The 25,915-nt window shown below is 46.3% G+C and overlaps 2 protein-coding genes across 9 annotated transcripts in view; both read right to left on the reverse strand.

Annotated features, from left to right (window-relative positions):
* COQ3 (coenzyme Q3, methyltransferase) overlaps window positions 1-11,162 on the reverse strand; it is a 28,508-nt gene extending 17,346 nt beyond the window's left edge. For 2 of the 8 annotated variants that reach the window (XM_037894510.2, XM_037894509.2), the window contains exon 1: window positions 6,002-6,156. In XM_037894510.2, coding sequence (XP_037750438.2) covers window positions 6,002-6,107 — 106 coding nt within the window. In that variant the 5' untranslated portion in view covers window positions 6,108-6,156. The other 6 variants (XM_037894515.2, XM_037894513.2, XM_043542682.1 and 3 more) reach the window with 5 other exon arrangements.
* A 4,148-nt stretch (window positions 11,163-15,310) lies between these two features.
* PNISR (PNN interacting serine and arginine rich protein) overlaps window positions 15,311-25,915 on the reverse strand; it is a 34,764-nt gene continuing 24,159 nt past the window's right edge. The window contains exons 11-12 of the mRNA XM_027829391.3: window positions 15,882-16,983; window positions 15,311-15,638 (exon numbers count right to left, since the gene is read on the reverse strand). Coding sequence (XP_027685192.1) covers window positions 15,608-15,638; window positions 15,882-16,983 — 1,133 coding nt within the window. The 3' untranslated portion in view covers window positions 15,311-15,607. The remainder of the gene's footprint in view (window positions 15,639-15,881; window positions 16,984-25,915) is intronic.

Raw genomic sequence — 25,915 nt, forward strand, 5'->3', positions numbered from 1 at the left:
CGTCAACAAGACTAGATGCTATATCCAAGAGTCCTAAAAGAGATTAAGTATAAAGTAATAACAAAAATATGCTATCTGTCATTAAAAACAGCCACTATTTCAGAGGCCTGGAGGGTAGCAAATGTTGTACCTATATTTTAAAAAGGCGCTGGGGGATGATACAGGGAATTATAGGCCAGTAAACCTTACCTCTGTATCTGGCAAACTGGTTGAAATGGCAGATAAACACAGAATAAAACACCTGGAAGATTACATGACTGGGTCTAACAAGCACAGTTTCTGCAAAGGAAAATCATGTCTCACTAATCTCTTAGAATTCTTGGAATTTGTCAATAAACTGATTGACAGAATTTAGACTTCAAAAAGGCCCTGCATAAGAAGCTACTAAAGAAGCTAAAAAGTCATGGGGCGAGAGTCTAAGTACTATCAAATAAAAAACTGGCAAGGAGACAGAAAGCAAAGACTAGAATTAAATGGACAATTTTCATCATAGCAGAAGGTTAACAATGGGGTCTCTCAAGGGTCTGTGTTCTTCTATATATTTCTTAGTGATCTGAAACCACAGGCTAAGTAGTGAGATAGCAAAATGTGAAGATGACAAAATTACTTAGATTATTCAGGACAAGAGAGGGCTGTGAGGAACTTCAGAGAGACCAAACAAGCTAGGTGAATGGGCAACACAAAGGCAAATGATGACAATATTGATAAATGCAAAGTCATGCACACTGAAGAGAAAAAATATAAACTACTTGTACACCTTACAGGGTTCTAAAATAACTGTATCAACTCAAGAAAGACACCTGGATGTCACTGTAGACAGCTCAATGAAAACCCATGCTCAGTGGGCAGCTGCAGACAAAAAGCAAACAAGATGGTAGGATGCATAAGGAATGGGAGGGAGGGAGAATAATACTAAAAACATCATCATTATAATGCCTTTATATAAATCAGTGAAGTGATCTCATCTGGAATACAGTGTACAGTACTGTCACACCATCTCTAAAAGGGTACTGCAGAAGTAGAGGGGGTTCAGAGGAGGGCTATGAGAATGATCCAAGGCCTGGAAAAACTCTTATATGAAGAGAGATTGAAGATTGTGATTATTTACCTTAGAAAGGAGGCGAGTAAGAGGGAACATGATAAAAGTCTATACAATAATAAATGATACAGAGTAGGTAGATCAGGACCCTTCCATTCTCCCTGACTCATAACACAAGAACAAGAGGACATTCAATGACATTATAAGGTAGAAAATTCAAACCAGTTAAAAGCAAATACATTTGCACACCTATCATTCACCTGTGGTACTCATTGCCACAGGAAGTTATTGAGGCTAAGAACTTAACAAAATTCCAAAAGGTAATGGACATTTATATGGATATCAAAAATATCCAGTTATAATTAATGATAAACATTTTGGAAGGGATATTAAACCTCATACTTCAGGTCTTTAACTGATCTCCGCTATTAAAGGCCAGGAAGAGACAATGTGCAGGCAGACCATCTGCCTGCTACAGGATTCTTACACCTTCCTCTGAAGCTGCTGGTGCTGGCCTGTGAGAGACACAATACTATAGTAGATGGACCTTGGATCTGATCCAAGATGACAACTCATATGTTCCTAAATCTGAATGTCTTAAACCAAATCCTACCACCTAGGTACTGAAATCCCATTGAATTTTGATGAAACCTATCTCCTAAATCTCATTTGAAAATGGGATATAGGTACTTCTGAATATTTTACCCATTTTCTATTCCCACTGTTCTAGTTAAATATGTAGCTTAACATTGTATTATTTGCCATAAAACATACAGGATATGCAACACAGCTGAGTTAGCATCACTACTGCAACCATAACTTCTGGATTTCCTAATTTTTAACTGTGCAATCATAATGTTGCATATAGCTTCTCCCCCGCACCCTCCCACTCTTTAAGAATAAATAGCGAGTGATATTTTAAAAAAGAAAAACCAAGAACTATTGAAAGAAAAGTTGCCAAAAACTTCAGTCTGTCATTAAGAACTCAGATACAGAACAAAGGGAATAGCTAGTTTTATTCCTGTAGTAAACGATTTCGGGCATCAAACTTGAAGTATCTAAAAAAACTATTTATCACCTCTCATTTAGACACACGCGTCAAGTCATAGTCTGTGTGTTTATACTTGAGCAACAAAACAGAATTAGACCAATTATTTTAAGCAATTTGTTCTTATATAAGTTCTTTTACCACCCCTCATCACTGAAATATGAGTGCCTTCCAGCAGCGTATTAAGCAATGTGACTAACATCTGTTCACATGCAGTTCGCTCTGTCTCATACTCTCCCCATGGGGAAAATTATGTGGGCTAGTGTAGTGTTTTGGTAGGGTTATTTGTTTTATTTTATTAATCTATATGAACATGCTCCAATGTGTTTACATTACAGTCAGTTTCATGCTAACGGTGCTGTATCCCTTCTGAGGAGAGAAGGGAGAATCTCACTACTACGTTATTTATAGAAAATACTTAGGTAATTTACAGGTGATAAATAAAGCAACTAAATGACAGGAAAAAAAGAGAGAGAGAGAGAGAGAGAGAGAGACAGACAGACAGACAGACAGACACAAGATGGGTGAGGTCATATCTTTTACTGGACCAACTTCTGTTGGTAAGAGAGAAAAGCTTTTGAGTTTACACGGATCTCCTCTTCAAGTCTGGAAAACTGACACAGAGTGTCTGAGTTAGTTTCCCAGACCTGAAGAAGAGCTCTGTGTAAACTCGAAAGCTTGTCTCTCTCACCGACAGAAGTTGGTCCAGTAAAAGATATTACCTCACCCACCTTGTCTCTCTAATACCTTGAGACTAACATGACTACAGCAACATTGCATACAAAAGAAAACACAGAACTAATTTAGATAAAATGAAACACAAACGTACTGTCAAACAATTGGAAACGTATAATGCAAATAAAGCGAGTACATAGTTCAAAGGCCATAGATCTGTTGGTATTATTTTTATGAATCAGATCACCCTACCAATGCTTTAGACTGATTTTTTTGCTGCCAGCTTAAAAAATACAAAGCAAATCATTTTGGTAGTTTTAATTTATTAACCCTATTGGGGTCCTTCAGTACTACCACTATATGAATATTTACTACTGCTAATGGTGGCTTATGTCCTTCTTTCATGTAACAATATATACCTACAACTATGTCCTTTAGTTATTGATTTAGGAAAATCCACCAGTGAAGTTGAAAAGTGCTTATCCTGTTTTATGGTGTGATGAAGTAAGAATTTTGATAATATTTTTATGATTGCTATTTGCGCTTCAGTTTCCCTCTGTGTTTTGCATGGCTATGCATGAAGTGTAAAAGGTTACGAAGCTGCTCTTGGGGCAGAGCAGAGGACATGGGAACATAAGAATGGCCATACTGGGTCAGATCAATGGTCCATCTAGCTCAGTATCCTGTCTCCCCACAGAGGCAGGTGCCAGATGCTTCAGAGGGCATGAACTGAACAAGGTAATTACCAAGTGATCCACCCCGTCGTCCAATTCCAGTCTGTGGCAGTCAGACATTTAGGGACACCTAAAACATGGAGTTGTGTCTCTGACCATCTTGCCTAATAACCACTGATGGACCTATCCTCCAGGAACTTATCTAACTATTCTGAACACAGTTATACTTTTGGCCTTCATAACATTCTACGTCAATGAATTCCACAGGTTGACTCTGCACTGTGCCACATGTGTCTAGGGTGGTAGGAATGGGTTATTAAGGACTGACTGAAACCAACCCATATCTATGGAAAGACAACGGGAACCCCAGTGGCTGAGCCATTCACACCTAGCAATCAACAACCAAGAGAAAGGAGATTTTTTCCCTCACCTCCCCGCAGGGAAGAGGAGCAAAAGCCCCAGCTAAAGAATGAAGAGGAAAAGTATTTCCTTTGGATTATGGAAGTTGGATTAAGAACTGGCCTGGAGCAGGGGAGGGGGAGGTGTCCGAGAGAGACTTAGGGCATGTCTACACTTGCTATTTAAAGCAGAAAAAGTCTCCTTTTTTGTGCAAAAACCGTGGGAGTGTCTACACTTGCCATTGACTTTTTGCAGTGAAACTTCAGAAGTTTCACCACAAAAAGAAAACCAACTCCACGAGAGGCGTACAGCTCTTACCGGTGATGCTTTGGCAGTGATGTGCAAGTGAAGACACATTCTTCCTGTTTACACAGCCTTTAACCTCCTGAGGATATCCCACAGTGCCTAGGTGACCACTCTGGCCAGCAGCTCTGCTGATCTGATGCCAAGTAAACACACATCCACCCCTCCCCCGTAAAGCCCCTGGAACTTTGAAACTCCCCTTCCTGTTTTCTTGGCAAGAGCTCACTTATCATCTGGCCAGGTGATAATGGCTGCTCCATGGAGCAAAGGATCCCCTGCTTGAAGCAATGCTGAGCTACTGCAGCTGATCAGTGTTTGGGGAGAGGAGGCTGTGCAGGTACCCAGGATGCCCCTCGATCACCCCCCACCCCTTCCCAAAAGGCACATCGTCAAAATGGAGAGAGCTGCACTGTGGGATAGCTGCCCTCAGTGCACTGCTCTCATCCAGGATGGAAGTGCTGCAAATGTAAACACTCTCTGATGCCTGTGGAAGTAAGTGAGTACACAAACCAGCACTTTTCTTTCACTATCACCCTTGAAACTGACAGCGTGAAAACTCTGCAAGTGTAGACATAGCCAGATAGTCCCACTCTTTTTGTAAAGACAAAAAGATAGTGAGAGAGCCAAGATGGCTTAGTTGGCATGGTGATGGCAGCATGGCTCAAGGGAACAACTCTATCTTAACCTTTGTTTCTCTATGCTAATTAAAGGACTCTCAGATTCTGTATGCTAGGTGATTAATAAATTACCATTTTATTTTGGAAAGGATGCCTGGTGTTGCAGCAAATACTCATTGGGAGCACTGTGCCCTGAATGGGTACCACACAAGTCTCCCAGAGAAGTCTGCCTTATCTAGCTTTGCTGCAGGGAGCCGAAGAGAGAAACAGGGATCACTGGTGCCCAAAGGCCCAGTTGCAAACTCTGGGAGGTCCTGGACCTGCCCTTCTGGAACTCTGCGAGTTCTCAGGGCCCAGCACAGAAAAGGGATCACTCCGCAAGCTGGGGCATAGACCAGACCTTGTGAATCCCTGACGATGGTACTCTTTAGAGCTTTACTCCTCTAAGCCACCTTTGCAGACCAGTAGGGCCATTCAAAATTGCCAGCCTCAAGCTTTAATAGAGCAAACAACCCATAAAATGCTTCTAAGCTTAATTTTATATAATTAGTTCCATCCTAAATACACTGACAATTAGCTTTCCTGTTTAAATGGCTGTAGCAAAGCAGCTATTACTCCGTGTGGAACTTCCACCATGCCAACCGGCCAACCCTCCATTTGTTTCTAAAAAGCGACTCCTCCGTACATATTATAACAATTTAGGCTGCAAGTATAGTATTGTGACATATCGAAGCCACTGACCACAGGAACAGTCCTGCAAGGGTGGGCAGCCCGCGGCCCCTCAGGGTAATCCGCTGGCGAGCAGGAGACAGTTTGTTTACATTTGCACAGTCGCCCGCAGCTCCCAGGGCTGCTGGGCAGTTCGGCCGGCGCCGCCGCCGCAGGGCCGCGGCGCCTTTGCACCGGCCCCGGGTAAGCGCCCGCCCGCGCGCCCCATGACAGCTCTGGGGCAGCGCGGCGCGGGCGGCGCCTGGGCGCTGTCAATCACGCCGATGGCGCAAGCCGGCCGCAGAGGCACCGCGGCGGTTCCGGAGCCAGCGCCAAGCACCGGAGAGCGCTACCGGCCCCGGCACAGCCACGGGGGCTGGCGGCGGCGGAGGCGCGCCCAGCGCTGGGGGACACGTAGCCCGGCCGCCGCGGGCCACAGGCAGGCCCCGCAGGAAACACCCAGAGCCAGCTGATGCCGCCGCCCCGGGCTGCCTGCCCCAGCCCCGCTTGGCTGTGGCCGGGCACAGAAGGTACTCACCGGCCGCTGCCCCCGGCCTCCTCCCGGGCGGGCCCGCCCCGCTGCTCCGGCCCCGCGGGGCGACTAGAGCCCGGGCTGCTCTGCTCAGCCCGCCGCAGCCCCACATTGCCCCAGGCAGAGCGCTGCTGCCGAGCTCCGCCCCGAGCGGGACCCGCCTCCCGCCGCCGCACGGCGCGGCCTGCGCCGCATAGTTCCGGGCTGGGCACTGAGCCGAGCGCGAGAGGAAAATCTCAGGACACATGGGGCGGGGACGCCACAGGCGCAGAGCCCCGACCGGGCCGCGGGGGAGGGGGACGCACAGCCCTGGAAGCTGTGGGGGACGTACGGCCCCTGCGAGGGGCACATGGCCCCAGCTCCAGTCCCCGGCTGAAGCCACGGGGCAGGGGGGCATGGTCCCAGGTCCAACCCCCACCGCGCTGCTGGCTCAGCTAGGGTGACCAGATGTCCTGATTTGATAGGGACAGTCCTGATATTTGGGGGTTTTTTTAACATGGGCTCCTATTACCCCCAACCCCCTGTCCCGATTTAACACACTTGCTGTCTGGTCACCCTAGGCTCAACCCAGCTGACACTCACATCACCTCCCAGCAGGGCCCGTGAGTGTGGCCAGGGGAGGGGGCAGGCCCAGGGCATGGGGGAGTAAGTGTCTGGGAGGTCTGTGGTGGAGTGCCTGGCAGTGGGGGGCCTGTTGGGGGGCTGGGCAGTGGGGGAGATCTGTGTGTGCCAGGACGCTGGGCAGTAGGGGTCTGTGTGGGGAGCTGTGTAGTTGTGGTGGGGCTGTGGGGAAGGGCATTGGGCAGTAGGGGGGCATCTGTGTGTTGGGGAACTAGGGAGTGGGGGTTCTGTGAGGTGCTGGGCAGTTGTGGTGGGGCTGTGGGCAGGGGAGCGCTGGGCAGGGGGGTGCTGGGCAGCAGTGGTGGTGTGCAGAGCACGGGGTGTTCAAGGGGTGTTGGACGGGAGAGCTGTGTGGCACAGCATGGGCTTGCCCCCAACAGGGCCAGACAGACCAGTGTGCGTCTGATCATGTCATGCGTGCCCCATTGCCCCTAGCCGGTCTTCCGCCCGCCTGCTCACCTGAGGGCTGGGACAAGGGGAGGAGGGGCAGGGTCCAGGTGGCGCTTACCTGGGGCGGCTCCCAGGAAGCAGCCAGCAGGTCCCTCTGGCTTCTAGGGTCAGGGTTGCTGGGGGTTCTCCAAGTGCTGTACCCATTACTAGTGCCAGCTCCGCAGCTCCCATTGGCCGGAATTGTGCCAATGGGAGCTGCGGGGGCAGGGCTTGCATGGCACAGGCAGTGCACAGAGCCCCCTGTCTGTCCCTGATCCTAGGAACCAGAAGGACCTGCCTGGGGCAGGGGTGGGGTGGGGTCCCAGTGGCACTTACCTGGGGCAGCTCTGGGGAAGTGGCCATGAGGTCCCTCTGGCTCCTAGGGTCAGGGCAGCCAGGCGGCTCTGTGCCCTGCCCGCGCTCACAGGCCCTGCTCCCGCAACTCCCATTGGCTGCAATGGAGCCAGCGCTGGTGGTGGGCGTAGCACACGGACTGGAGACTTCTCCCCCCCCCCCCCCCCCGGCTGCCACTGTGCCTAGGGGCTGCAGGGTCCTGCCGGCCGCTTCCCAGTAGCTGCGCAGGAGCCTTCCAGCTAGGGTGACCAATTCAGTCCAGCCCCACACCAAAATATTGGGACAAATGGCGTCCAAACAGTACATTGGTCGGGACATGGGACAAACTATATAGCAGGACAGTCCCATTTTATCAGGACGTCTGGTCACCCTAGGGCTGGGCAGCAGACCGAGTGGCTCCCGGGAGTCACCTGCAGGCACAGGTGCTGCGACCACTGTTCCCTCTAAGCTGTGCGTGTGTGTGTGCGCACAGATCCTAAACCCCGTGCACATGGCAAAACACCATGCGCACAAAAAATGAAATACTACCTCGGAGTCAGGCCGAAATATCATTTATGGGCGACTTTTGACATTGTTCGCCTGCCATCTATCAACACAGCCAGATTCTGCCAACTGGCAAGGGGGGGAAAGGGATAATGTATAAGTATTTTACTCGCTTGGGCGCATTTGCCTCATGGCACACAAATTTGAACTCTGCTTCAAAAATTTGCGCAGAATAAATTTTTTGCACACACGGCCTGTCAAAAATTAGAGGGAACACTGGCTGCGACCAGGTCTATCACCCTGCCCCTGCCAGTGAGTAACAGAACCCCTGCCTGACCCACACTTCTTTTTTTACGTGCCCCAAGCCAGAATTAAAATCGGGATCGCCACACAGCATACAGCAGCCCCTCTGGGAGAGCCCCTCCACCTCCCTCCCCAGCGCTGCAGGAAGGTCACTGCTTTACTGCCCAACACCGCTGCCTGGTGTCTCCACTTCTCTCCATCCTTGCTCTCAGGGATTGTCTGAACACAGGATTTCACCAGTTTATTTTAAATCTGTTTAAAATTGATTTAGTTAAATCAGTGAAAACTTTAGTGTGGTTTCAGCCTAGTTATATCAATGGTACCTGTATATATTCTGACACATTAACACAACATCAGAAATCAGTCTGATTGCGGAAATTATAGAGGAATCCCTCTGCTAGTAACTTCAGGAAACGTCCTTGCTAGATTCCTCCTGAACCATCTTCTTCCTCTGGGAAGACATGCTTTGTGAATCTCAGTGTGGGTTTATACCAACATATCTCAAATGCTGCCACCTGGGGCTTTTCTTGGGGCCACAGCATGCTGGGCTGTGCTCTGGTGAGGGGAGGAAGCAGCAGCCTCTCTCCCAGGACCGCTCCCAGAGTCCCCTACCGCTTCCAGGATCTCTCCCCCAGGACCCCTCTGGAACCACAAATGCTGGAGGAGAAGGCAGCCAGCAAGTTCCCCACCTTCCCAAGGGCAGTGGGGTTGAGTTTTTTAAGCCGGGGGGGCAGGCTCCCACCCCAAGCTCATCCCTCCCCACCTCCTGCAACCCCAGCGTTTGGCTGCACTAGCCAGGCTTTGGTCATGTGGCAGCAGGCTCCAGCCCCTGGCTTACCACCCCTTCCCCATTGCCTCTGGCCCCTGCTGCCTTCTCCAGCCTGGGCTTCCACCATGCAGCAGGGGGCTCTGTCCCCCAGGCACGGGGCTTTTGGCCCTGGGCCCCAGCTGTGTGGCAGCGGTGGGTGCTGACCCCAGGCTCACCCCCCCCCCCCCCCGCCCCAATTGCCGCTGCTGCCTCCCCCACACTCTCCATCGACTCCCCCCAGGACTCTGCTGCCTTCCTCTCCACCACCTCATCCAGGGCTTAATTTGTCCCAGAGCTAAGTAAGGCTACTGTGAAAAGTGGTATTTGTTAATACCACTTTTCACAGCAGACTTAGGAGCCAGCTAGGACTGTGAAAAATGATATTACATGCAAGTATTCCTTTTTACAGCAGTAGTTGTAGGAGCTAGCAAGTCTTTTAAAAAACAAAAAAGCAAAAGAAATAACAAAAAAGACAAGAACGTGCAAAGCACTTTGTGTTTCTATGTTGTTTAGGACCAGTAAAGAATAGAAACAACAGTACATTTTTATTATTGTGTAAAAAAAAAAAAACCTACATATATAAATTACAATGATGTGGACATGTATATGTGCATATTTGTTTTTCCTAAAGTTAATTAATACTTTAAGAAAAATTGTCAGACCAGCCATGAGCACGAGTGGGTGGCTGTACTTTTAGGCCACCAAAAATTTTGTTGTGAGAATCCCTAGTTTAAACCATCTAAAGGCACCATTGACATGATCTTTACTGCTTGCCAGCTGCAGGAAAAATGTAGAGAACACCACAGACTGGTGTTCATGAACCTGACAGAAGCCTTTGACTCCATCAAGAGAGAAGCACGGTAGAAAATCCTTCTGAAGTATGGATGCCCACCAACATTTATCACCATTCTTTTGTCTCTTTCACAATGACTTGCAAGCAGTGATCTTTTGAAATGGATCTACTATGGTGCCTTTTAAGATTAAGACATGCATTTAGCAGGGCTGTGTTATTGCCCCAATGCTCTTCTCCATCTTCCTCGCTGCGATGCTCTATTTGATCACTGACAAGATTCCAGCAGCAGTGCAGCTAATCTATCAAATGGATGGTAAACTGTTCAACCTCGGCCACTTCTGATCCAAAACCAAATCACCCCCAACCTTCATCATTCAGCTTCAGTAGGGTGATGATGCTGGAGGGGCAATACCTTTGAGATTCCCTGTGTAAAATATTTTTCCCCCACCCAGGTTCCAGGCTCCTTTCCAGTACTGTTTATTCCAAATTTAGGACTTGGGATGGATAAGCATGCACCTTAAGTGTGGGAGAAGAGGTAGGTTACAACATCTGGCTAACTCCCCCTGGGGGCCTCTTCTCCTTGTGCTGGAGTAGCCAGCTCAAGGTGCTGGTGGTGGGATTACTTTGTGTATTTCTTGAGCTCCTACCTGTGGGGGAATCTACGAGAGGTATTCCACATATAGCAACTGCAGTGGCCACAGAAATAGCAGGTGTAACTTGTTGCTCAGTAGCTGAGTGAGCCACAACTGTCTTAGTCCAGGTTGCAGAGATTTCTATCTACCTCAGTCTACAAGTCCCAAAATAATGGAGTCCACAAATCTCCCAAACTCCTCAGACATCTGGCCTCAGCCACCTAGCAGCCCAATCTAATCGCTTTTTAGCAACAGCCCCAAGTTTTGTCCCCTCCAACCACTTTGCTGCTCAAAACTTCTGCCTGTATCAATCTGCGAACAGACCCAGCCAATCTAAAATGGCTGCATTCACGGTATCATAATCTGCTGCTTGTTCATCACTGAGTGGCATTGACCTTTTTACAAGAGATAGAAAGCCACATGTCGGGCCCATACCCTCTTTTCCCAGGCTACTCCTGAAGCCATTCTCTCAAGTGTTAACAAAAAAGCATCAGGGTCATCCACTAGTCCCATTTTGCACAGCTTCATGCCCATTGCCTGGTTATCACTCCTTATTGAGGGACTCACCAACTTCTCAAAGAGCTGTTGCTGCACATGCAACTGGCCTGCAGTAAATTACTGTAGGCTTTGTTGTTGTTCAGCTTGCTAAGATAACAAGAACTGCCTCTCTGTGTGCTGGATCTGTTGAAACTTTTACTACTCACCTACCCACCACAGGAGTTCCTCCATATTTCCCAGTCTGCCCACATCATCAGCTTCCCTTTCCAGTCCTTCACATACAGTGGAGTAGGAAATCCCAGGACAAGTCTCCAAATTGCACATGAGGTTCCTTCACGCTGGCTTTCTCTTTGCAAGCAGTCCTCACACACTCTTGACAAGTTCACTAGCAGTGCACTTTATTTACAGTGTTTTACACAGACTTCATGTCCCGTTACCATAAGGCTTTCCCTAAGCTTCAACAGCCCTCTTTCCACTGGGTGAGAGAGTTGAAAGAGAGGTCTTATCACTCTAAGGTCTTGGGCTGTTTTACCTTTCCTTCTGTCTCCTGTCTCCCAATTAATAGTCCTTAGCTGATGAGCTGAATCTCCTCATTAACTGTTTAATCACCCAGTTCTAATCAACTCTCAATCTGGGTACTTACAAAGCGCAGAGTGGTGAGTCAGCCCTAGGCTTCTCCCACTGTCACAGGTTGGTTTTTTGTTTGTGTTTGCAGAAGACATCAAAGATGTATCTATATCTTATTGAACGATGTTGAGTTACTTAGTATGAGCAGAGAGGATAGTAACAAAAGCTTGGACACAATACAGTGGTTGTACTGAATTAAGAATTTAAAAGTTTTGTTTGTAGCAGGCAAAGGGAAATACTGAAGATGTGGGTAAGATCATCAATGGATCTGATGCTAATTGAGAACATTAAACTAATACAGTGTTGAGAAATCAAAATGATGACAAAACAAGTAGCAATTAAGACATGTCAATTTGGAAGCAGTATTAGAATGCTGGAATCAAGTGGTGGTGTTTGTTTTTGAGTGGATTATAATGTGCTAAAATAGATGAACAGGTCTTAGTGTGCTCCATTAGCAGGAGGAAACCTAATCTGACAATTTCCATTTTTGGAATATGGAATTATTGAAATAAGGAATAGGGGCCCAGATCTACAAAGGTACTTAGGAGCCTAAACCACAGACTTAGGAACCTAAGCCTCAGGCACTTACATTCCAGTTTTGGTTCCACTATGATCCACAAAACTTCTGCTGAACCCTGTAGGTGCCTAAATTACTTAGAAGCCTAAATTTTCAGGGTCAGAGTTTCCTAGGCACCTATGTTTTTGCATCTGGGCATGCACATTGCTGCCTCCATCTAGGCATCTGCACGCCTAACTCCTGCCTAGGTCCCAGAGCAATTCACAACCCCAGAGAAGACAGGCAGCTGAATGCCTAAGTCACATTCAGGGTCCAATCCAGTAGGTGTGCTCAAAAGCTGGATCAGGTTCTATTCAAAATCTGGCCACCCAAGAAGATGGTGCCCACCTTAGTACCTTTAGCCCTGGGGTTAGAGCATTTACATGGGATGTGGGAGAAACAGGTTGAATTTCCCCCTCTCTGCCAGAGGGGGAAAAGGATGTGAATAAGGATCTTCTGCCTCTCAGGTGAGTGCTCTAACCACTGAGCTATGTAGTATTCTGATGTTAGAGGGTTTCCTCAATCTCTCCAATTGAAGCTGTGCCACTGTGGCTAATGAAAAGGGTGGGGGGGGGGGGGGGAGAGGGACTGGACCCTGGGTCTCCTACTCCCCAAAGGGCTGCCCTAACCACTGGACTACAGTCTCTCTCTCTCTCTCTCACACACACACACACACACAATTTGTCATATCTCAGTGGTTAAAATACCCTCCTGAGAAGTGTGCAAATCCTTCCTCTCCCACACACCCCATCAGAGAGAAGGGAATTGAACCTGGGTCTCCACATCTTACATGAGTGTTTTAACCACTGGGCAAGAAGTAATAAGGTGGGCACCTCCTCCTCTCACCATTTTGTGTGAAGCAAGGCATGTGTCTAACTACTAAGAGACACCTTAGGCCCCTAATCCACCTGACTCCATGTGGCTGGCTCCCTGTTTATGGATCAGTAAGCAGATATAGGTGTCACTGTGCAGCCCAGACTTAGGCACCTATTTTTGAGAGGGGAGGGATTTAGGACACACTTCTCTTGTTACCATCTCCCCCTAGCAAGCTTCGGTGTCTCCCTGCCTAGCATGCTGGCTTTTGTGGATCACATTATAAGGCACTTATCTTTCTTCATTCATTGTACAGGGAACCTAGGTGCCCAAATCAGCTTTGAGGATCACAATGATTTTCCTGTGGTTTTCTAGGAGCTGGTGCAAAGCTTCCATCCCATCATGGCTTCCACCCAAAAATCCAGAATTGTTTATTTCATCAAAATGAAAGTAAAAATCAGGATTATTTTAAAAATTATTTCCCTCAAGTAACTGAAGAAGTTACAAACTTCTGGGGACAGAGACTTTCTAGCAATTCTGTGTTTTCTAAATCTAGTGAGAATAAAATTAGAACTCTCAACACTACTTGTAAGTGCAAAGGAACTTGTAAGGGGTACGGTAGCCACAGTTTAGGACAGGGTGGGCAAATGTTTTGGCCCAAGGGCCACATCGGGGTGCAAAACTGTATGGGGGGCCAGGTAGGGAAGGCTGTGCCCCCCAAACAGCCTGGCCCCAACCCCCTATCCGCCCCCTCCCACTTCCCACCCCGACTGCCCCCCTCAGAACCCCCAATCCATCCAACCCCTTGTCCCCTGACCACCCCCTCCCCCGACCCCCCAAAAATGGAATAGGACCATAAATTGTAAGGAGTGGTGCTGGAGCATGCACTACAGGTATAATTGAGCCTGCTAAGAAAGAGCTGGGGGGCGAGGAGGAGAGGAAAAAACTCTACTGGTGTACAAAGCTATGGATATGCTTGCTTGATTAACCCCAATAAACACTGCATTGCTTGCACTTCAGACTCTGGCCTTCTTTCTGTCTGCGTGACAAGAACCAAGGGAGGACGAGGGGAAGCCCTAACAGGGAGGATACGATATTCATTCCACCCCAGCCTTCATTTGTGAACTTGGGTTTTAAAGAAGCCCCATAACACTTGCTCCATATACTTAAAAATTGTGTTTCCTTTTCCCTACTGCATAAATCTTTTAAAATTATTTTAATCTGTGTCTGTTTGGAACAGGCAGAAGCCTGCACACATCCAAATTAATAGAGCATCTAAATTTAGAGTTCTCTTTATTTATACAAACCCTCCATTATATACTTACCCACAAAATTGTTTAAGACCACATCTCCTCCATGTATGAAATTACACCTGACCGTCTTATTTACCTTTCCCATTCAAACATGCTCATAAGAGAACTCTCTTATAAAAACACGATGAAGTTTAATGTATGTGAATGTCAACAACGTAACAAAATTAATGCCAATGTACTGCTAATAATAGATGTTCTGTATATGCTATTTAGTGAGATCTATGGAATTTTTAAATACAGCAGTACTGTAGTATGCTCTTTATTGCCAAGTCACTACCAATATCAGTGGAGTTGTGTCAAATGTAGTTTCCATAATTACAGGACATGACAAAATTCCAGTTATTGGGAGAGTATATAAATCTCTCACTTTTTTTTTTTTTTTTAAACTGAATAGATAATATAAGATCTGGACTGAAAACCAAATGCAGTGCATCGCAGAACCTATATTCCACAGTAGTGTATGTTAAACTTAATTGTAGCTGATTGAAAAAAAAAAATCTACACATTCCCAAATGTCTAAACTGTCAAGATAACCAATGTTTCACAAAATTCTCACTTCTTAAGAGAACTGATAGTCTATTGAGAGCAGATTATTATCCATTATTCTATATTCCAACCAGTATTAAGTAGCGGTTGAACACAAAATAGAAGTGGTTGATTGAGGAATATAGTTCCAAAGCTGAACATTCATGGTGCACATGATCAGTTACTTTCACATATTCCTACTGGTGCTCAGTTGGGTTTAGCATATTGTATATTACAGAATGATCCATATTTTACACACACAGCATATGTTACCTGATAGTCCAAAAAAAGAAGGAGAACTGTGAAAATGTTAAGACATTTTCATCTAACAAAAAAAATAATTAGAAGACTATTTCTTTTTCTCCCCAACCCCGACCCAACTGATTAATTTTAAATCCCTGGACAAAATAAAAAAAATAAAATTACATACTTTGAAAAACAATAGATGTTAAAATTTTTTCAAAGTACTTTTAAAATTTGTTATACAAAAAAACAGCTGCCTTTAAAAAAAGTATCTATTTTAACACGCAAAATTAAGGTGCAAGAATTTTAAACAAAAATGAACTAAAGAGCTTTATTGACATCACAGTACATTCAATAGTAATTTTAAGAACATTACAGCTGAAAGAGAATGGCATGTTTTATATTCTTATTAAGCACTACTGTTTTTGAAAAAATTGCAATACAAAGAAATCCTATTATTTAACTGAGCAGCATTTGGAAAAAAATACACCTATTTACAGTTTAAAAAAGGATTCTGGTTTCACCTACACAGCCACAATGTGCCTCTATAATGAGACAAGCCCTTAAAACTCATGGAATTTTTTAATGTCATGTCACTGGTGCCACATCGTTCCTCAGCGTTTACGACGAGGAGGGGTGGTTGACCTGAAAAATAAAGGGAAAGGGGAAAAAGTTAATGGGGAAAGACACCCCGCCCCAAAACCACACATACTTTAGGCTTAACAATTAGTAATTTTAAAAGACTTCCCAAAATTACTTTTGCCCAAGACAACAATTACAACAAATACCGAATTTTATTTTAAAAAAAAATACTTTTATATGTTGTACACAGGAAGACGAATAGTAAAAAAAAAAATAATCAGACAAAATACTTAAAAAGTATACTACCTTGATCGTGACTTAGACTTGTGTTTGCGGCTTGCCTTCTTACCAGACCTTTGAGATTTCTCCATGGATCGTGACCGACTATGCTTTGATTTCTTAGCCTTCTTTTCTTTGCTGCTTCCTGGTGATTCAGAACTGCTCCTGACACTAGATTCAGAGCCTGAATGTTTTTTACTATCTTTGGTAGAACTTTTTTTGCTTTCCTGTCTAGAATCCTGTCTTAAAATTTTAACAGATATTGAATTGCGAGAGAGAGCTCTTTCACTATCTCTTTTTCTCTTTAACCTACTGTCATCATGATTGCCAGACTTACTGTCTTTTTCTTCTTTTCTTTGCTTCTCTTTTCTTTTCTCCTGGTCTCTCTCCCGTTCTCTGTTCTTCTTCCTATCTTTATCTATGCTCCTACTTCGTTCCTTTTTCCTGTCTTGATCTTTACCATCACCCTTGTGCTTGTGCCTATTTCCACTAAGACTTCTATGCTGGTCATCACTTTTACGCCTATCTCGACTCCTGCTGCGACTAGCATGACTAGCTCGCCTATCCCTTGAGTGACTACTGCTCCTACGCCTCTCCCAACTTCGTTCCCGGGAAGGACTACGATTTTTTCGTCTCTCCCCCTTGTCAATGCTATTTCTACTAGACCTTCTCCTTTCTCTTATCTTTTCCCTACTTCTACTCCTCTCTCTCCTATTTCTACGAGAATAACTCCTACTTCTACTGCGCCTAATTTTATGTGATGGAGATCTACTGTGACTACGCCTCTTCTTCCTTTTAGGAGAGGAAGACCGTGAAGAACTGCGGCTACTACCTGAGCTCGTACTATATGATGTACTAGACACAGTACTGCTGCTACTACTGCTTCTACTGTTGCTGCTAGTGGTACCACTACTAGAACTTCTTGACCTACTCCTTCCTGTTCTCTCTTTTTCTTTAACCTCTTTTTTGGATTCTATATCTGGTGCAGTTTCACCTGGAGATCTTTTCTTTTCATTGAACACATCATCCTCTGTTTCCTTCGCTTCCTGTGGTGCTGAATTGCTATTTTGTTCTTTATTGATGAATTCACTCATCTCTCTTGCAATTTTTTCATTTTGTAGTTTTTCTTCTGAAAAAGCATATGAAAGAAAAAAACCACAAGTAATGCCAAATAATGTGTACAGATACATGGCAAGAGAACAAATGTGCTGTCTTTCTTGGCTAAGGAACAAGTTCCCAGACCACCTTAGTCATTTTTAGAAAACAATTCACTTGCCACTCCTCACTACACCATCATCTTAAAGTTCATGGATGACTTTTGCATCTTCTTAAAAAAATATATCCCTCCCCCTCCCCAGTGCTTAATATTGTTCAACATTCAGGATTTAATTCACAAGCCTGTAATGACAGGGAGCTGCATTGGATGACCTAATTTTATGACACTGTAATTTAGAAGTGATTTCTAAAACCTGTTTTCTGAATTTTTTTTTTTTTAAAGGCAAAACAGGAGATATTTTTTTAACAGTTTTGGATGCTATTTTTGTTTACATAACTCAATCAAGAATTTTGGCAAGTGATTAATTCATACTTTATGTTCGTATTTTAAATGTATCTGAACTTGGTGCATATGGGTAAAAGAAACCATTCTATTTCCATGACGACAAAGCGATATGTACTGCAAGATGTGTTAACTTCTCCATATGACCCTGACGGACCACACCTCTAGAAAAGGATAGCGGAGACTCCATACTCACTCATTTAATCATTAGGTTCTTTGTTGAGACTAATTAGCAATGTTGGGGAGTGGACATCTGTCCATTAGAAACAGGACTAAAGGCTTGTCTATATATGGAGTTGATCCTAAGTAACTCCATGTGCTGATATTTTCTGGAATAAGAGTGTTCACACATGGAGTTAATCAGGAACAACTCCACGTATAGCCAAGCCTTCAGCATACCAGACTGCTGACAGATCACTTCCAGTATGCATCGAACTGGTGACATGAGAGTAAAAAAAGGTTATATATCCCATCTCCAAGTTCCCCAAATCATCCAGAACTTCCACATACTTTATTTTAAAATAGCGCTTAAGCAAGAAAAAAATACTTATGAATTTTAGAAGGTTTTTTCAGTACATCGTACACATTTTAAACACATTAAAGGATTAGGACACCACCGCTTGAGGGGTAAAACTTAATTTTAGAATACTTTTTCCCCTTCAATATAATTTTTTTTTTAAATAGCAGAAGACGACACCATTACATTAAATGCATACATTGCCAAAAATCTCAGCTACCCAGAAAAACTGGAAGTGCTCACCTTTTACAATTCAATTATAATCAACTCTGATATATAGCACACACAGAAATGGAGTAACAAGATACGTCTGTTTCAGCTGCATGTTGAAGAGGTTAAAGGTTGCCCCCCAAAATTCTACATAAAACTGAGTCAGCTGTACCTCACTGAACACAGATAATGATTACAGTTGTGAGCCAAAAATGTACTCAACCAGGGTAAAGCACTTCTGTTGCAGTAAAGCGTTTTTGTCTGTTTATGATAGAACAGTAAATGGATGTTTCCTATCTCGTGATAACTTAGTCTGGCTAAATAGCTATGCACAACTCCATTGTTTGCTTGCTGTGACAGTTTAAATGGCAAAGTGAATACCTCAGAAGAGAAGCGTTTTCTAGCTAATGGGCTTGGACACACAGCTTTAGCATTGCCTTTAAGTGGGGAATATTACATGATGAGCAGAAGACAAAGCAAAAATAGTATTGTTTTCATGTAAATATCCTAATATAAATACAAATAAAAGCAGGGGAAGAGAAATTGAAAATCGAAAGAGGCAACATGGTTTCTAAACAGAAAGTTTAAAAGCCACACAAAACTTTGTTTGAGATACACAGATGCAATAATTAAGTGTGTTCTCATGCAAGGACTGCCTTATGAAGAGACCACCTTTTACAGGGGTGGGAAAAAACTCAGGAGAATGAAGTGATTTGGAAGATATTTTGGATCATTTTCACTTCAAGCTTCACAATAAAACCCACCTTCTTGAATATTCAGCAATGACAAAGGTTCTGTGTTTGCTCATGTTTAACTAGAAGTAATCAAGCAGGCCAGGAAATTATTATTATAAGGACCACCTTGACAAAAATTTAAAATAACCTTTCAAAATTCCAGTTTTTTTTTTTTCCCTCAGGGAGACTTCTTCTCCCTCATGTGACCATAATACAGATCACTTCCACATTCCTCTCCCTTGATATATGCACACAGCTTAATACACCTAAAGAGAAGAATGGAAACGAAATGTTGAGCTATCACACCCCTTTATGAAGGAATGGCTGATCCAGGTCAGCTTCCAGGCCTTTAAACAAAGAGGAGAAAATGTCCAACTTCAACACAACAGGAAATAAATATGCCAGTGATACACTGTTTGTTTGAATTTTAACTGCCTTGCCCCCATCAGATCCTGACTGAAGTACTAAATTGCCTATAGCCCCCCTTTTTTTAAGCAAAATTATTGGTAAACATTATTCTCTGCCAACATCCAGTGGACTTACTCCACTCCGAGACTTAAGTGAGCCTCTCACTCATGCATGTACCAATCGTGATTGCTCTCCAGGCAGGAAACACAGAAGTAACCCCAGCAAATTTTCTTGTGCTGTAACCATCATGCATGAGAGGGGACTTAATATCCAAAGTGTTAGGAGAGGTAGGCCAGAGAGAGCTCTGATCAAGGCTATGTTCTCAGAAGCTATAGTTGGAGTGACTGAATGTGAAAACTGGAACCGACACCAAGTTATGAAGACACACATGTAAACATAACTAGTTGCATAATCTGAGGTCCTGAAAGGAACACTTCAGCAGACTATCTAACCTAGAAGTGTTTTCTGCAATGGGGCAAGGAACTTTTGGCTGGTTTTGAGAACCCAAAAACCCAAAGGAACTTCTTACTGTTTGAGTAAATGAGTATGTGAATGCATGCCTCTTGCAGAATTCCTTCCATTTGACTTGCTGAATAATGGAAAATTGAGTCTCCGAAATTAGATTGGCACACAGAAAACAGAGTTCACTTTCTTCACATTTAGAATAGAGTGGAACCCAATAGGTACCTCAGGCTACAAAAAGCAGTGAATATATCTCTACATCTGCTTTAAGAAATTGCATATCCTGGGTCTTACTTTCTTCAAGGACTGAGCAGTCACAAATCACTCCAAACCAACTTTCAGCAGTTTGAAAGAAGATAATCCCTTTGGCTGAGCACTGCCCAGCTTTCCCTTAGAGACCCAAATTGCAGTCTGATTTTCTTGAGGGGGGAGGGTGGAGAACCCTAAGGCAAACAAGTCTAACTACCCACAAGGAAGCATCCTATGCTAATCTAGCCCCAATGAAGTGACAGGAGAAAAATTCTAAAAGGCAGGGAAAAGGGGAAATCCCAAAAAAATCATAGCTTATCCAGCCACCAAGTTTTCACTATCTAGTGAGAGACAGAACCAGCCTGCCCCTTTGAAATGGGGAGTGACATCACAACCGTTAGAATATATTTCATGTATTTATAACATATTGTGGCGAAATACCTTGTTCACCTCAGCAGGCTCAGTCCTTTTTAGCCTTGGAGACTCAGATTTGAGGCAAGGCAAATCTTTATAGGTGGCACAGGGTCCTGCTACTCCTCTCCTCAGTCAGTCCCTTGTGCTTGTTTTCCTTCCCTTCTGGGGGGCGAAGGGGGAGTGCAGCCTCCCTAATGGGAAGGTCTGGTGTTTTGCTGCAAACAACCTACTGGCAGCTTCTCTCACTCCCCTCCTTCTTCCAGGCAGGGGCGGGTTTAAAAATGTCTCAAGTAGTTGGAGTCAGCTGAACCTAATTGGTTCCCTAGCAACCCCTTTTCCAGCTGAACCTTATTGCTCCCTGGTTCTCTCTTCTCAGTGGATAGGGAGGGGCCTTTTAACCCCCTGGGACTAATTACTACCTCCCCTTGTAGCTGTTTGAGCTGGGTTTACCACAGTATATACAAAATTCTTCATCTGCACAAGCTCTTTTCTTCATCCACTAGTAAGCTGACCTATACCACTGTGTAGCCTGGCAAATAGGTTTGGAGAATGGTTCTCAACCTGAGAACACTTTGTAAACATATACGATTTCAAAGATTCTTGTGCAATGCAGTCCTTGTAAAATTCATTCGCATGTGAAGGGACAACATAAGGCTTATGTCCCACTTTAAAGATCAGTGGAGAAAAGGCTTCACATGGTCCCTCTCCATAGGGGTGAATTTTACTCTAAATCAGGATTGATATGTTAAATGAATTTACTTTTGAAAACTATCTGTAGAACCCTGCACATATACAAAATTTGGATCTGCATCTGATCTGCAAAAACAATCTGTGGATATCCGCAGATATAAATCAGATCTCCATGGATTTGCAGGGCTCTAACTATCTGTTGTAATTTGCTCTTTTAAAACTGAGAAAGTAAATAGTCTATGAAGAACAAATAGAACGGATTTTACAAGCAGGAAAGAAAAAAAAAAGGACACAAAACCAGTTTTTGGCAAAGTAGCTCAAACACATTTTTGAGCAAAAATTTAGAATTAAGGAAAAAACGGTTACTCATTTTCTTGTAACTGTTGTTCTTCGAGATGTGTTGTTCATGTCCATTCCAAGCAGGTGTGCGCGTGCTGCATGCACGCCAGCTGGAAAATTTTCCCCCTAGCAGCGTCTGTAGGGTCGGCCTGGGTGTCCCCTGGGGTGGCACCTTCATGGCGCCCAATATCGGGCCCCACCGACCCCCCACCCCCTCAGTTCTTTCTTGCCGACTATTCCGACCGAGGGGTAGGAGGGTGGGTATTGGAATAGACATGAACAACACATCTCGAAGAACAACAGTTACGAGAAAGTAGGTAACCGTTTTTCTTCTTCGAGTGATTGTTCATGTCAATTCCAAGCAGGTGATTCAGAAGCTAGAGCTCAGGAGGTGGGGTCGGAGTTATCCACAGAAAAGAGCATGGCTCTCCCAAAAGCCGCATCATCCTTGGACTGTTGTGTAATTGCATAGTCTGACGTAAATGTATGTATTGAGGCCCACGTAGCTGCCCTGCAAATTTCCTGAATAGGGACTTGTGCCAGGAACGCTGCAGAGGCGGCCTGGGTCCTGGTAGAGTAAGCGGTTATCTGCGGAGCAGGCTCCTTTGCCAGGATATAGCACTCCCTAATGCAGGATGTTATCCACGACAATATGCATTGAGAGGATACCGGGAGGCCCTTCATCTGTCCGCCATGGCTACGAAGAGTTGGACGGACTTCTGGAACGACTTAGTTCTCTCTATGTAGAAGGCTAAGGCCCTACGCACGTCCAGTGAGTGCAGCCTGCGCTCCCTGTCGGAGGAGTGTGGCTTGGGATAAAACACTAGGAGGAAGATGTCCTGGGTCATGTGAAAATGGGAGACGACCTTCGGGAGAAAAGCCAGATGAGGCCTGACCTGGACCTTATCCTTATGAAAAAACTGTGTCAGGGGGCTCAGACGTGAGAGCCCTGAGCTCTGAAACTTGTTGAGCCGAGGTAATTGCCACAAGGAACGTGACCTTGAATGAGAGATATAACGGAGCAGGTGGCCAGAGGTTCAAATGGCGAGCCTGTAAAGCCTGGAGAGGACTAAATTCAGGTCCCAGGCAGGGACAGGCTGACCCGTGTGTGGGAAGAGCCTGTCCAAACCCTTGAGAAAACGACTGACCAGAGGGTTTACAAAGACCGAGAAACCGTCTGAACCCGGATGGAAGGCCGAGATAGCGGCCAAGTGGACCCTTACTGATGATCGGGACAAGTCTTGATGCTTTAGGTGAAGGAGGTAGTCCATTATAAACGGTATGGAGGTGAGGAGCGGCGACTGACTACATTGCTCCGCCCAGATGGAGAACCTTTTCCACTTGGCCAGGTAAGTAGCCCTAGTGGAGGGCTTTCTACTACCCAGGAGGACTTGTCTGACCTGGTCCGAACAAGACAGCTCTGTGGCACTTAGCCATGGAGCATCTAGGTCGTAAGGTGGAGCGACTCCAGATTCGGGTGCCGGAGTTGGCCCCGGTCCTGTGTGATCAGGTCGGGGACCAGGGGTAAGGTGAGTGGGGTTGCTACGGACATTTCCAGGAGCGAGGTGAACCAGTGCTGACGCGGCCACACTGGCGCTATTAGTATGACTCGGCCCCAGTACCTGCGGATCTTGAGGAGCACCCTGTGGACTAGGGGGATGGGTGGGAAAGCATATAGCAGGCAGCCCTTCCATGAGAGAAGGAAGACGTCCCCGATGGACCCCGAGCCGTGGCACCTGAGAGAACAGAATGTCTGACGTTTCCTGTTGCCCAGAGTGGTGAACAGGTCTATCTGGGGAGAGCCCCAGAACCGGAAGATTGAGCTCACCAAGTCTGGCCAAAGGGACCACTTGGGGCCGTTGAAGGTCTGGCTGAGGCTGTCCGTGTGTTTCGCACCCCTGGGAGGTATGAAGCCTGCAGGTGGATCGAGTGCTCTATGCAGAAGTCCCACAGGGCAAGGGCTTCTAGGCACAGGGGAGAGGAGCGTGCACCCTGCCCATTATGTGTGTTCTGAAAGCGTAGCATGCCAGACGCACTGCCCTCAGCTCTTTGACATTGATGTGAAGAGCGAGGTCCACCGGAGACCAGAGGCCTTGGGTCTTGAGGTCCCCTAGATGAGCCCCCCAACCCAGATCCAAGGCGTCTGACACCAAGGTGAGCGAGGGCTGAGGGCTGGCAAAAGGCACCCCTGCGCAAACCATTCGAGGGTCGAGCCACCATAGGAGGGAGTCCAGTACCAGACGGGGCAGGGTTACGACCCTGTCCAACACATCTCTGGCTGGTCGGTACACCAACGCCAGACAAGACTGGAGTGGGCGCAGCCTGAGCCTGGCATGCTGCACCACGTATGTTCAGGAGACAATGTGTCCCAGCAGCTTTAGCCAGTTTCTTGCCAACGTCGCTGGGAACTGTCTAAGGCTCTGTATGATGTCCTGAAGTGAGCGAAACCTGGCCTCCGGGAGGTACGTCCTGGCTTGGGTAGAGTCCAGGACCGCGCCTATGAACTCTATCCGCTGCACTGGGGACAGAGTAGATTTCTCCTCGTTCAGGAGGAGACCTAAGTTGAGGAAGGTCCTCCTTATAAACTTGACCTGAGCCTCCAAAATAGCAACCTTTGATCAGTCAGTCGTTGAGGTATGGAAAAATCTGTATCTGGCGCTTGCGCAGGACTGTCGCAACGACTGTCATGCATTTTGTGAATACTCAGGGGGGCAGTCGACAGTCCGAACGGGAGGACGGCAAACTGGTAGTTGCCTCTGTTCACCACGAATCTGAGGTAGAGTCTGTTATGTGGGACTATTGCAATATGAAAATACGCATCTTTCAAGTCGAGGGCAGCATACCAGTCTCCTGGATCCAGTGAGGGGATAATGGAGGTTAGCGAGACCATGCGAAACTTGAGTTTCTTTATGTACTTTTTGAGCTGTCGCAGGTCCAGTATGGGTCTGAGGCCCCCCCTTAGCCTTTGGTATGAGGAAATACCGGGAGTAGAAACCCTTGCCCCATAGCTCCTGAGGAACCTCCTCCACTGTCCCCGATAGGAGGGACTGCACCTCTTGAATTAGAAGTTGCTCGTGAGAGGGGTCCCTGAAGAGGGACGGGGAAGGGGGCTGAGGAGGCGGGAGGGTACAGAATTGGATGGAATATCCCCTCTCTACCATGTGGAGCACCCATCGGTCTGAAGTAATTTGGGACCTGGCACGGATAGACGGGACGAGAAAGTAAGATGGGAAGGATCCAAAGGTCGTACTGGCAAGCAGTCCTCAACCGTACCCTCAAAAGGGTGGTCTAGAGCCCTGTGGGGCCCTAGGCTGGCCCGAGCTTTGTCCAGAGAGAGGGCGTTGCCTTCTCTGAGTGCTCTTGTTCCGCCTATGCGGAGCGTCATGGGGGTTTTGGGGTTGGTAAGGACGAGGGGCAGGTTGAGGCCTAAAATGTCTGCGCTGGGTAGCAGGCGTGTGAAGCCCCAGCGAACGAAGGCTAGCCCTCAAGTCCTTCAATCTGTGAAGTCTCTTATCCGCCTTCTCGGAGAAGAGAGATACACCCTCGAAGGGAAGGTCTTGAATGGTCTGCTGGACCTTGTCGGGAAGACCAGAGACGTGTAGCCAGGAGCCTCTCCTCATAACCACCCCTGTGGCCAAAGTGCAGGAGGCCGCATCCGCAGCGTCCAAGGCCGCTTGCAAAGACGCTCACAAGACCAGTTTCTCCTCCTCCACGAGCGCAGAGAACTCTCCCAAGCTTCCTGGGGCAGAAGTTCTGTAAACTTAGCCATAGACGAGCACGTGTTATGGCTGTAGCGGCTTATTATGGCCTGCTGGTTGGCTATAAGAAGTTGTAGGCCTGCTGTCGAGTAGACCTTCCGGCCAAACAGGTCCAGTTTCTTGGCATCCCTGTTTTTAGGGGTGGAGCCTTGAAACCCTTGACGTTCTCTCTGATTGGCCACGTCGACCACCAAAGAGACCAGAGGAGGGGGGGGTGTAAAGATGTTTATACCCTCTAGAGGGAACAAAGTAGCGGCACTCAGATTTCTTGGCTGTAGGTGCCAGAGAAGCAGGAATTTGCCACAAGTTCTTATATGTTTCAGTTATCGACTTGATAAATGGCAATGCAACCCTGGATGGGCCGGAGGGAGCCAGGATGTCCATGACAGGGTCTAAATCCTCTTCCACCTCCTCTGCCTGAATCCCCAGGCTTTGGGCGGCCCGCCTCAAAAGCTGTTTAAGAACCCGGTTGTCCTCCAAAGCTGGGGCCGAAGTCCCCGCGACTGCTTCATCGGGTGAGGACAAGGAAGAGAGAAGCAGAGGTGGGCCCAGTTCACTACCTTTGGCCCCCCTGGGGTCCCTCAGCATGCGGTACTCGGGCTGTGGAGCCGGCACCAATGAAGAACTCTGCACCCCAGCCAGCGCCAGGGCAGATAAATCCGGCAGGACCGAGACCGTCGGGGTCGGTAGGGACGGAGCTGAGGCTTCCACCCGTGCCGTCA

Source organism: Chelonia mydas, chromosome 3, assembly GCF_015237465.2.
Source record: "Chelonia mydas isolate rCheMyd1 chromosome 3, rCheMyd1.pri.v2, whole genome shotgun sequence".
NCBI lineage: Eukaryota > Metazoa > Chordata > Testudines > Cheloniidae > Chelonia > Chelonia mydas.